Raw genomic sequence first — 13,977 nt, 5'->3', positions numbered from 1 at the left:
GTCGGGGCGTGCAACTAATACGTCATCTAGATTCGCCACTTATCTTATAAAGTGTATACCGAATTAAAATATTGTAAGAAATGAGAAAACAGGGACACCCGGGAAATCGGATTATGTGAGTTGGATTATGTTTATTTTAATAAATGCCGAATATCAAGTTCTTTTTATCGATTTCTATACATTTTTTTCAAATATATTTAAAAGTTATATAGCAAAATTGATAAGGCAGACAAATATACAAATAAATCGACTTGGCCGATATCCTAATAAAACTTATTGACCTTTAATTACGAGGTTTTTTTTTCATTCCTTTGCGTTTTTACACGCCCGTCCCAATTTTGACAGGGCGTATTATTGTATACACCCGTCTGTCCGTCCGTCCTTCCATCCGTCCGTTCCTCCATCTATCAGTCATTCGGTCGGTCCGTCCGTCTGTCCGTCTATCTATCCGTCTGTCCAGCATAAACATGTCGCACTGTAACTTCAGGACAGCTTATCATATAGTCTTAAAATTTAACATAGTTATTTCTTGTAATGGTTAAACGATCTGCAAACCTTTTAGTGAAAATCAAATTAAATCTTTTTGAGTTACAGAATTTTTTTTTTAAAGATTTATATATATTTTATTGAAATCTTTACATTTGTTAGTTTAAAACATCGAATACCGGTACCCTATGCCGGCCTCGTTAAATTAGTAATGATATTTATATATACAGTAGTTAGTGGTTGTTAGTAATATTCATTAAATATATATATAATAAACAGGTATAAATACCTCTAAGCTAACAAATATAAAGATGGTTCAACATAAATGTCTAATATAACAAACAAAAAATAAACAATTCTTCATAAATGAGATATTATTTAGTTTTGGATTTTAAGGAATCAAACAAAGATTATAAATCAAGAGTAATTTCATTTCTTTTTTCTTTTTCTTCTCTCTTCCCTCCCTTTTTTAATGCAATAAATGTTTAAATGATGTTATTAAATTTTAACTCCTCCTCCCTCCCAAGAAAAAAAAAAAAAAAAAAAAAAATAAAGTTCAATAACTAAGATAAACTTTAAAACACACTGAAAGTAATTAAGAAATTAAAAAAAAAAAAAAAAAAAAAAAGGAAAGGGTAAAAATTTATGAGTAGATAAATAAATATCAGGAAATACCAATGTAAAGAGGTAAATAGAAAAAAGAAATGAGAACCACTTGCATTCACTATCACTTTCTCTCAGTCTCTCATACACACATACAATTCTTACTTACATACACACATACATAACTTACTTGTGTACATAGTTATTGTTTACAATTATATACATCAAAGTATAAACAAAATCTAATAAAAAAAAAAAAAAATCCTCACAGATTATATCATACTCTATAGTGGAAATATATATTGTAATGGGGTCCAAAATTTTTCATATACGTCAACATTATTACTTTTCTTTGAAATATAATATTCATATGACTGATATTGTTTTATTCTATTTTTATAACCAACAATATTAGGAGTAAGTTCCTTAAACTTACATTTATATATATAATTTTTTGCTGCTATAAATAAAAGATTTATGAATAAGCTTTCTGAATAGAAACCAAGGAATATCTGCTTTTTACTGATGGCAAAATCCCTGCTATACAATCTTATTTGCTGTAATAATGATGACCAAAATTGATATGTTATTGGACAATCATAGAAAAAATGTACAATAGTTTCGTCATCTAGTTTACAAAAAGTACATGAACTAGAATCTTTCTTTTTTATCTTGTACAAAAAAGAGTTTGTAGGAATTATTTGGTGCAGTATTTTGTATTGAAAACTTTTTAAGTAGGTATCTTTGCAAGACTTTCTTAGTAGCATAAAATATTTTTGCCAATTTTCAATTTCTGAGTCTATCAGCTTCTCCCATTTCTGAAATTTTTCAAGGGGAGGTTGAAATATATGATCAATAAGACTCTTATACACAAATTTTGGTTTCTTATTATTAATAATCTGAGTACAAAAAGCATCAGAGATGTTGACATTTTCAATCTGTTGAGAATCACAGTATTCTTTTATGTGATCTTTAATAAATTTTGGAATATTGGAGATTAGACTGTAATATTTTAGAAAATTATTTGTAAGAATCTTATGTCTAATCTTTTGAAATGTAAAGAAGTCTTTTTTTTTACCATTTACAAGGTCTTTTATATACTGTACACCAACGTCCTTCCATTGCATATAAATAGTGTAATCTGAAAGCGGCACAAAATTTAAAATATCTAGCGATAATATATCATTTGTACAAGCCTTAATATAAGGCTTTGCAGTATGTAAGCAAAGTAAAACATCTTTCCAAAAAGGATTCTTAACATAGCCATGAATTTCTAGCAGTTTTTCTTTTTGTAAAGAAAAGACTCTGTCACCACCAAATTTGGTTAATTCAGACAGTAATAATGTCTGCCATGATCCCTCTAAATTCAAAAGAAGTCTTCTAACCCAGCTTATTTTTAGATATGTACTAAAAGATGACATATGCACCATGTTCAAACCTCCCTGCATAAAATCCCCAATTAGTGTATTGCATTTTATACGTTCTAATTTCCCATTCCAAATAAAGTTATAAAAGAGAGTATTTAACTCTTTAATTTTAATCTGGGATAGATTTGGTAAAGCTGTGAGCAAATGAATTATCTTTGGTAATGCCAGAGTCTTAATAACAGTAATTTTACCAAGTAATGTAAGTTTTCTGTGTTCCCAAGCCTTAAGTATTGATGACATTTCCTTGATTTTCTTTGTGAAATTATATCTAACATAGCTTGTAAATCTAATGAAAAATCTATTCCCGAAATTTTGAAATTTGACTTTGTCCATTGAAGATTATAATTAGGACAAAGTATATGGTCTGAATATTTTTTGGTTCCAATCCAAACAGCTTTGGTCTTGGATGCATTCATTTTTAGCCCAGAGACCTTGTGAAAAGAATCAAAACATTTTAAAGTCTCCTCTAAAGATTTTTCCTTTCCATCCAAAACAAGAAATGTATCATCAGCATACTGGCTCAACAATAATTCTTTGTTGTCAATAGGAATACCATGGATGTCAGATGTAGATTTAAGTTTTAGGGCTAATAATTCAACACCTATAATAAATAAATATGGGGATAGGGGGTCACCTTGTCTACAGCCTCGCTCAAGATTGAAGAAATTTGACAAATTACCATTATTTATTACACAGCTTTTAGCCTTTGAATAGAGAGTCTCAAACCATTTGCATATAGATGGTCCGAAATTAAAGCTTTTTAGAGCTTTTACTAGAAAATCCCACTCAACAGAATCAAATGCTTTCTCAAAATCAACAAGTAACAGTAAACCAGTCATATTATGCTCTTCCAGATAGTGCATAAGATCATATAGTAAGCGAATGTTTTCCCCAATGAACCTATCTTTAATAAACCCATTCTGAGTGTCACTTATAATAAATGGCAATACTGGTTTGAGTCTGTTAGCTATAGCTGCTGAAGCTATTTTAATGTCAGTATTCAGTAAACTGATGGGTCGCCAATTACTCATATATCTCCTATCTTTTCCATCTTTTGGAAGGCAAGTAATGACACTCTGATATTGAAAGCTAGAAAAATTTCTATGCTCATACCCAAAATATAAAGATCGATATACAAATGGACCGAGATCTCTCCAAAATTTTTTATAAAAAATCAACTGTAAATCCATCGGAACCAGGACTCTTACCATTTGTCATATGTTTCAGTGCCAGAGCACATTCATCAAATGTCAAGTTACCCTCACACAGATCACTTTGTTCCTGTGTGAGTTTAACATTATGGTTATAAAAAGAGTTGTCTTCCCTGTCAGATCTTCTGCTTGAATACAGAGTTTTATACAATTTCTGTTGTTCAAAAAGAATGCTTGACTGTTCAGAAATATGTTTACCTTGGTCATCAATCAATTCAGCCATTGTCTTTTTAATGAAATTACTCTTCTCTAATTTGCAAAAGTATTTGGAGCATTTTTCTCCATTTTCATGCCAGGTTGCTCTTGATCTGAGGAGTAAACCTTCAATCTTTTGTTCCCTTTTATTTTCTAGTTCTAGTTTCTTCCCATATAAAGGAGCTTGAACATTAATATTTGGTGACATATTCATAATATTTTCTAATTGTTCAACCTCTTTTTCAAGCTTAGATGTATTTTCCCTATCCTCTCTATTTTTTTCAATACTATAAGAAATGGACAAAGTCCTGATCTTCATCTTCAGGATTTCAAAAAATAATTGATCATTACATGTAAGTTTAACATCGAGACAATTTTGAATGTCACCTGAAAGATAATACTCAGAGATAGTGTCCTTTATACATGTCTTAATTTTCTCAACATACTCAACATCTCTTACAAGTTGTGAATTAAATTTCCAATACCCCTTTCCCCGCTTAGCAAGACTGGCAGAAAAAGTAAAGACAATGGCAGAATGATCTGTTTTATATAATCCGGGTATAATCTTCGTGTTTTTCATAAGAGAATAAATGTCCTCAGTAACTAAGAAATAGTCTAGTCGACTTTGTTTAATAGGAGATGGTTGACGCCAAGTAAATTTTCTGTCAGTAGGGTAACATGTTCGCCAAGGATCCAATAATTCTAATTTTTCAATAATTTCTTCAATCTTTTCACGAGATTTGGGATTTCTTTTATGTAAAATGTTATATGTATCTAAATTGCAGTCCTGGACAACATTCCAATCACCACATAATAAAATACTAGTATTAGCATACAATGCTATTTTATATAATATATCATCAAACAATAATGGTTCATCCGTATTATATCCATATAGACATACTAAAGTCAATCTCTGTTCAAATAAAGTGATATCAATAACAATATAACGACCATTCTGGTCAAATTTAGTGTCATGAATAGTAAAATTTAAACCCTTTTTAAACATGATACCAACTCCAGCGCTTCTATTGTTATGATGACAAAAGATGCAAGTATTGCCCCATTCTTCTTCCCATATTTTTTCAACATCTTTACTGCTATGTGTTTCTTGAAAACATATAATTGAAGCATGTTTGCCCTTTGCCCAATCAAAGACATCCAATCTTTTCTTCTTATTAGAAAATAAACCCCTTACATTCATAGATAGTATAGTTATATTATTATCTATTCCCATAGGTTATGTATATATAACAGATAGTACATAAACCGGAGAGCAAATAATTTAATTGTAAAACAGTAAGAAAGTACATATTGTAATCACATACACACAACACACATACAATAAAATGACACTGGTGATAATGTACAAAACACATCAGATTGGTTTCACAGTATTGGCGTAAACTATGAACAGTATTTAAAAATTAATAAAAAAAAAAAAAAAAAAAACACAACAAAAAAAATGTATCAACATAGACTTGAAGATTATCTTACTTGAAGTAAATTTTTTTTGGTAGTCTAATAGTGATTTAAAGCAAAGAATGTATTGATTGCTTATTTAATTATTTATTGTTTACTTTTTGGTGATGTTTAAAATTTTGGTTTAGAGTGATTGAATTTTTTTTTGGTAAAACAAAGAAGGGGGGGTCACTTATAGCGACGTATCTCAAAACCTATTTATGATTATTGTTTAAATTTTACTCACTTCCTATTAATATTAATCTTAAGATCTCTATACTTTTTGGTGATTATTCAAACTTTTATTTTGGAGTTATTGATTTTTTTGTAAAAAAGAATAGCGGTTTTCACATGGTGAAACTATTTCTGATTATTGCATATAACTTCACACATAAAACGACGGGCGTATCATGCGGTCATGGCGCAGCTTATTATTGCCAATTATGGTACAAAATTCCCATCTTTAACAAATTTAATTAAACTTTGCCATACGAATTATTTGGGTATCTGGTCTGAAAACCAACATGATCGGCCATTTATAAACTTTGTTTTTGTTTCAGGGTACTGATGGATGTTGCTTTACTGTATCATTGCACTTATTGTAATGCCAGCTTTTCAGAATATTCCATTTAAAATTAGTTTGAAGTTAAGTGAAATAAGGGATACACCTTTCATTAGGAAAATGTGTATTATCATAATTAACTTTGTCCAAAAGTGCCCGTTTAAAATAGATTTTAACACGCCAAGTTTACTTTACAATAAATATATATTTAAATTCTCGAAAGACAATGCTCAGATCAGTGCCAAAGTTTCTTTTCATAAATTGTTTGTTCAAAAAAAACAAAAAACGGGTGATATATATAGACGAAACGGGGTGATTGTGAAGTAACAACATTGACGAAACCGGTTTATTTTTATTTGACCCTTTTCTTTCGTTCCATACACAGAAATACAATTATTGAGATGCTCATAATAACTAAATTTGCAATCTCCGTGTCAATATCTATTTTCCCGTACCTTTCTTTCCGTACAATGTGAACAATTTAACGAGAAATTAAACAATTTCGAGGCAAGGTTCACTCAATTCGTCATTTTGACATGCATTTTGACTTATTTCTCCGTTAATATAGAACGGTTGTAGAAAATATTGCATCTCACAATAGAAAATAGTTGTATATGTATATATATTCTTCGATATCATAAAAAAAATAAAAAAATATGGAGAAACCTACCTATCTTTTGTCTATTGGTGTTCTGTCATTGTGCCGGATGTTAGATACCATCGAGTCCGAGCAAATTTTGCCAGTGTGGTTTAGACACAGTGTACAAGTTCAGTTTAAAACTGCCAATAATTAGAACATGAATGAGTTTTAAAATTTTACGCCAATCAATTGAAAACTTCTTAATTAGACTATGATTTCACAGACATGATGTATATCACTTTTTAAAAATTGTGACTTGAATGGAGATTTGTCTCAATGGCACTCATACCACATCTTCTTATATCTATGTACAGGCTGTTAAATGAATGTAGTCTTAGTCAACTATGGTAAGTTGTTTTTCAAAATTTGTGATTCACCACTTATATGAATATAAAATCGTCATACAAATAGTTTGTTCTTATTCAATACTCACCACCCAAGCCTTTTTCAGTTTTTCAAAATTTGGTTTTGAATCTTTTTCTATTAAATTCATGATCAGATCTGTATGTCTCTGTCTGTGTGATAAGATTTCACTCCACACACCTTCATATTCTGGTACAGAGAATAGGTTTCCTTTGGAGTCCAGAAGAGCTGTTGTTGATCCGTGATTCAATAAACATTTGACAGGTTTCAAAAAACCTAGAGAGAGGGACACAAATTGTAATTAATTTTTTTCTTCATAATAGTAGTTATATAATCACTTGAAAAAAAAATCAACATACTGTGGATTCATTAATATTCGTTGGATACTAATTTTTCGTTGATTTCGTGTGTACAGGTGAACCACGAATTTAAATGTTCAACCAATTATTAATTTTGAATAGAAATGTATGCAGACTTTGCCAAAACCACAAAATTAAATATCGACGAACATACGAGTTAATCTAAATCCACGAAAATTGGTGCCCACGAAAATAACTGAATCCACAGTAGTATTGCGATCAAAATGAAACATTTTCATAGAAACATCTCCTTCTTTTCAAGCTATCTAAACTTTAGTCAGTTCTATTGTCTCATTGAATGAATACAAAAGCTATTGTTCAATGCGTCATTTATTCAATGGCACCTTTAAATTTCTTCTTCGAGAAATCCATCATTGATTATTTTTGGCCATTAGGAAATGACTCTGTGGAAATGTTTCATTTGCTTCACAATAAGCATCCATGACTACTAAACTCATCGATGACCTATTCATTTACCCTTGTCTGCTGCTAGCTGTAGAGCTGTCTTATCAGATCCATTCAAAGCATTGACACTAAGCCTCTTTTTGGAAATCCCTGAGAATCTCCCCACATCAACACCATACTGAGGCTTACAAAATTTAAACAGGAATTCTAAAACATCTAAACGACCTAGACTTGCAGCTAAATGCAAAACAGTATTTCCTGTAGCTAGGTGGCGCTTTCTCAGATCAGCTCCTTTCTGAAATTACAAATTAGTATCTGTTTTTGTGTTGATTCATAAATAAATTACCAACAATATAATACATGAAAAGTTGAATACAATAGTTATCAAAGGTATACAATGCATACAACGTGGCACTATGATGTTTCAGTCTAAATTTTCCATAATACAAAAGCTGAGTGACATATGAGGGGGGATAGGACCTTTATCGGGACTCCGGGATCGGGTGTTTTTAAGCTCGGGATTTCGGGATTGACCCTTTCGGGATCCGGGAATCCTTTTTTTCTGATTTCGGGACGTCGGGATTTACTTTATTTAAATTCGGGACCTCAGGATTTCGTTTTTTTAAGTCCTGGATTTCGGGATCAGGACCCCTCCTATCCCCCCTCACATATGTGCTGCATCAGAAAGAAATTGACCATATGCAAGTGCACATATACATGTTCATGTATAAGACTTTGTTGGATTTTGGAACATTCGAACAAGAAATGAAAGATTAATTTTGGTTTAGTTTTTGTAGATGAAACGCGCGTCTGGCATATATACTAAATTTAGTCCTGGCCTTGCGGTCATAAAACTTTTGAGTCAGTTTTTTGTACTTGTACTCGAAAATGAACCAATCAAAATGCTGGATTTCATGTTTCGAGCATGATTTTTGTGCTCCAAGCACTGAGCAAAGTTTTATGACTTCAACCCCTGGTATCTATGATGAGTTTATTTATTGTGACGGTTTCTTATAAGAACTCAATTTTCAAACAATAACAGACTTGTTATAGAGATATGTCAACCAGTAATAAACAGAGGTATTGATATTCATTATTCATAAGGTTGATTTCAATCAGACAGAGCTCAAAGTATAAAAATGTATGTGTTTAGTATGTCCTCAGAATATAAAATTTGAATATCATCAAATAGCACACAACTGTCTGGCAAATCTTAAATTATCTCATATACAAACAAATCGAAGTTTTTAACGACCTTGACTGGCTATACAGCCCTTGCACGGTCGGAAATATCTCATATATTGTACACCTTACTATATAATAGACCCAACAAGAATGGTCCAAAGTACATGGATGCTCCACTCGCACTATCATTTTCCATGTTCCATGGACTGTAAAATTGGGTAAAAATGTAATTAAGCATTAAAATTAGAAAGATTATACTATAGGGAACATGTGTACTAAGTTTCAAGTTGATTGGACTTCAATTTCATCAAAAACTTCCTTGACCAAAAACTTTAACCTGAAACTCCCACTTTCATTTTCTATGTTCAGTGGACCATGAAATTGAGGTCAAAAGTCTAATTTGACTTTAAAATTAAAAAGATCATATCATAAGCAACAAGTGTACTAAGTTTCAAGTTGATTGGACTTCAGCTTCATCAAAAACTACCTTAACCAAAAACTTTAACCTGAAGTGGGACATACAGACACACTGACGAACGGACTTATGAACAGAGCCACAGACCAGAAAACATAATGCCACTCTTCTATCGTAGGTGGGGCATAAAAATAAAATAATTTCATAATACAGAATCTGTGATTTTATGTAACAAATATTTTTGAATAGATATCTGGAAGGTTTAATTGACCAAAGGTATTAACGTATGGAGTAATATATCATTTTCAAATCCTTTATACGTTTTCTTCATGAAAGTAAAAGAAGAAAATGAGTAAACTATTAACAGGGCAGCAACCAAAAGTTATAAAAATGAGGGCAACATATGGTTTTCAACAATAGACAAGTCAATGACTACATGTGCAATATTTAAAGATCTAAATTGACTATATAGTTCAGAACAGTTGTTAATATACTTTACAGTCGTTAAATCTCAAGAGCCTGTGTCGCTCACCTTGGTCTATGTTCATATTAAACAAAGGACACAGATGAATTCATGACAAAATTGTGTTTTGGTGTTGGTGATGTGTATGTAGATCTTAATTTATTGAACAATCTTGCTGCTTACAATTATCTTTATCTATAATGAACTTAGTCCAATAGTGACAGTAGAAAATATTTTGTATTTTGTTTACAGCTGGGGCATGAAAACATACCTCACACAGTAATGTGACAACATCATGATATCCATTTTCTATTGCTAAGTACAAGGGCCAACTTCCAAATGCACTCTGAAATGATAGATGTAATAGGCATATTTTCTAAAATTATAAGAATACATTTTTAACCAGAGTATGTCTGCAATATTGTATTTTGATGCAAAATTCCTATAAAATTTCAAAGGAAATAAATTGTCTATCTTTCACCTTATAATGTTGTCTTAGATCTGACAAAATATTCTTGTACACTTATTCAGATTACTTTTTCCTTATAAAAGAAAATAATTTCAGTTCTTGCAATTATAATAATATTGCATTTTTTTTCACTTGCTTCTTATTTTTCTGGGTTTTTTTTTATTACTTTGTTTCTTTTTTTATGGGAAAGGGAATATGTGTCTGGCAAGTTCATTAAAAAGTTATGATCCAGATCAAATGTGATGTGCCAAAATCTCCTTGTATCATTCAGACTATCAAAGTTGTTTAAAAAATTGTGAAATCTCAGCATGATGTGTCATTAACTACTACATGGTGTGTTTAACAACCCTGCCTACCCATGAGGGTCTCACAAGGTCCGTCTAAGAAGCCATTACTTTTGTTTTTACCTTTGTATCAACCATATCTCCTTCCTCCAATAAACAGTACAGCTTATCAGCATTGCCTTCCATAGTTAACTCAAGTAATCCAGGGGAGACAATCTCATCCTGTCTTCTGAAATAGAAACAGAAAGGAAATTAGGTGATAACCACTACTCTACTCTTGAGTGGTATTGATTTCTTAAATGCAATGTTTTGTTTTCAACTTTCTCTCCCAAAAAAAATCATTTCAAAAGGGATTTGACAAACATATTAAAACAAGAATGTGTCCATAGTACACTGATGCCCCAATCACACTATCAATTGTTATGTTTAGTGGACCTTGAAATTGGGATCCAAACTATTATTTGACATCAAAATTAGAAAGAATGTATCATAGGGAACATGTGTACTAAGTTTCAAGCTGATTCTACTTCATTAAAAACAACCTTGACCAAAAACTTTAACCTGAAGCGGGACAGACGAACAGACAGACAAACAGATGAATGGAAGACTGGACAAATGGATGTAGAGCCAGAAAACATAATGCCCGTAAATGGGGCATAAAAAATGTTCTGCCATTCTGGAGGGATATTGACTTCTTTAATCCACTTTTTTAATTATGAATGTACAGTATATGGAATTTGTACTTCATGAAACTACAGTATATTAAATTTGTACTTCATGAAACACTTGTGGTTCAAATTTTTAATGATATTCCACAAAAACTGGTTCCCCACAAATAATAATGAATTCCCAGTTGTCTGAACTGTTGCAACTTACCTCTGTTGAGCTTGCTTTAATTTTCTTTGTAAAGCAGGACTGTTGCATAAATCTAGAGCTTTCTTTAGTCCCTACAAAACAAATGTTCAACTGAAGTAATTTCTTTTAAAAATAATGTAGAACTGATTTTCCCTGAAAAATCTTCTTGTCAAATAATTATCATTTTACTTGACAATATGTTTTAAAAATGCGGACTCTATCAAAAAAGGTGGTACCAAACACCTTGACTAAAACTAATTTGGCTGCTAAGTATTCATAAAACTTTGTGAAATATTAACTTTGACCCTTTGCTGAAAATATAAAAAAATCAAAAGACTTAAACCACACACTGGATCTGAAAATTTTATTGGCTTATTATAGTAGTTTGAAAAACACTGATTTTGATCATTGAGAAGCTTAATATTTCTTTTACAAAATAATGTGATTAAAACATTCAGCTGATTTTTACCGAGTTATCTCCCTGTTGTGTTTTGTACCACCTTAAAGTTGAAAATTTTACATATGAAGTAGAGGAAATGAGTGGCATAATAATATCTACTGCACAGCTACCAGACAGCAAAAAATAAACATTAAAAATATGTTCCTTTGATAGATGCTTATTGAATTTAGGCTGGACCCCAAAACAGAAAACAATATAGCTTCTTTAAGGTGGTACCCAACACTTTCACTAAAATTAATTTGGCTCGTTTAATTTTCATAAAATTTTGACAAATTATTTACTATGGCCCTTTAACAAAAATATAAAAAAATCAAAAAATTTGAACCAAGCGTTTTATCAGAAAAATTACACTGGTTATATAGCAGTTTGACAAACACTAATTTTGTTCATTGTGAAGCTTTATATTACCTTCACAAGGCAACATAACTAAAACGTTTAGCTGATATTACAGAGTTATCTCCCTGTAGTGTTAGGTACCACCTTAAGGGAAGGAGGACATACTATTTACTTCTTACCTTATAAGTCAAAGGAAAAAAGTCTAGAATGACATCAACAACATCATCATGACTCTGTAGGACAGCATGGTGCAAGGGGAGATAACCACTGATATCAACAATGCATGCATTAGCTCCCTTCCTAAAAGTAGGACATAGCTCATTCACACAGTGACAACTATTTTTAATACAAACAAATATATGTATTTTTTGTCATATCAAATTTAAAATACAAACAAATAATTTTGAGTAAAAGGTTATACCATAGAATATCATTCAATTATAACAAAGTAACCAAAAATACATACTCTCAAATTCCAGTGTCATTTACTTTGGCACTATATTAATGCACATTTTATTTTAAAGCATCTTATCTTGTACTTATCAACAAATGGGGGAGCATGTGTCATGCAAAAGGAATATGCAAGATTTTGTAAGTTGCAACTGATAAATACAATATTTGTTTTTTGTTTATTTTTTTTATATAAATAAGGCTGTTAGTTTTCTTGTTTGAATTGTTTTACATTGTTTTATCGGGGCCTTTTATAGCTGACTATGCAGTATGGGCTTTGCTCATTGTTGAAGGCCGTACAGTGACCTATAGTTGTTAATGTCTGTGTCATTTTGGTCTCTTGTGGACAGTTGTCTCATTGGTAATCATACCACATCTTCTTTTTTATAATATCTGCCAAAAAGGCATAAAAAATTATGTCCGATCTTCACAACTTTTCATTAATAAAAAACTATTTTGACCTTAATCCAAAAATACAATTCTTACAAGGTCAATTTAAAATTGGTCATGTCTGGGTTGTGTTACCATTTCCAGACCCTCAGTAGTTTGATTGATGGTCTATTGTGAGGTATGCCATTCTTGACATTTTTAATTCCTCTTTTTAAATACTTACAAAAGTAACAGTCTAACACTATCTTTATGCCCCATACTGGCTGCCATAGATAAAGCTGTCATCCCAATCTCTTTCATACTGTCATTTTTAGAGGTCTGAGAAAAGCATGTTAAGAAAATACTATAAATTTGATATTCAAATATTAATATATTTTGTGTTTTAATTAACTTGTACTTGTTTCTTACTTTCAAATTCACTTTAGCTACAACAATAATCATTTTAAATTTATAGAACTTTAATAATGTATATTTTTTTAGAATCGTTAAGAGCTATTTTCCCAATGCATGTAGATAAAGGAATTAGTTGGATTGCTTGCTTTGTTTGTATGAACATTTGCTCAACCAATGTAATTAAGATTGACATCTGAAAACAATATCACTAAGCAGAGTTGAACCTGCATACATTACTGTAAATTCAGAAATTAATGAAAGGTTTTTATTATTGCGAAAAAATGTGACAGAGTTGTTAACGCAATAATTTAACCTCGTATTTTGAAATATTTTATATGAACTAAACAGGATTTTTCAAAAAATCGTAAAAATTAAAATCGCATTTAAGTCTAAAATGATAAAATCGCAATAATAAATGCACGCAATAATTTCTGAATTTACAGTATATTAAGAATTGAATGGACATTATTATAGGATTGAACACATTTTTTCTAGAGGTTATTGATGTGTAAACTCAGGGCGATTAACTCAAAAACTGAAAAAAAGTTCGAAGGATAATTTATGA

The 13,977-nt window shown here is 31.0% G+C and overlaps 1 protein-coding gene across 2 annotated transcripts in view; it reads right to left on the bottom strand.

Moving 5' to 3' along the window:
• LOC143059546 (uncharacterized) overlaps window positions 1-13,977 on the bottom strand; it is a 38,124-nt gene that overhangs the window by 10,394 nt on the left and 13,753 nt on the right. For both annotated transcript variants that reach the window (XM_076233063.1, XM_076233064.1), the window contains exons 11-17: window positions 13,243-13,337; window positions 12,359-12,479; window positions 11,405-11,475; window positions 10,652-10,757; window positions 10,047-10,121; window positions 7,785-8,007; window positions 7,019-7,224 (exon numbers count right to left, since the gene is read on the bottom strand). In XM_076233063.1, the coding sequence (XP_076089178.1) occupies window positions 7,019-7,224; window positions 7,785-8,007; window positions 10,047-10,121; window positions 10,652-10,757; window positions 11,405-11,475; window positions 12,359-12,479; window positions 13,243-13,337 (897 nt within the window). The remainder of the gene's footprint in view (window positions 1-7,018; window positions 7,225-7,784; window positions 8,008-10,046; window positions 10,122-10,651; window positions 10,758-11,404; window positions 11,476-12,358; window positions 12,480-13,242; window positions 13,338-13,977) is intronic.

The sequence above is a fragment of the Mytilus galloprovincialis genome, chromosome 14 (assembly GCF_965363235.1).
Source record: "Mytilus galloprovincialis chromosome 14, xbMytGall1.hap1.1, whole genome shotgun sequence".
Lineage (NCBI taxonomy): Eukaryota > Metazoa > Mollusca > Bivalvia > Mytilida > Mytilidae > Mytilus > Mytilus galloprovincialis.
Note: the sequence above shows the minus strand (reverse complement) of the source record. Positions and strands in the feature narration are given on the sequence as shown.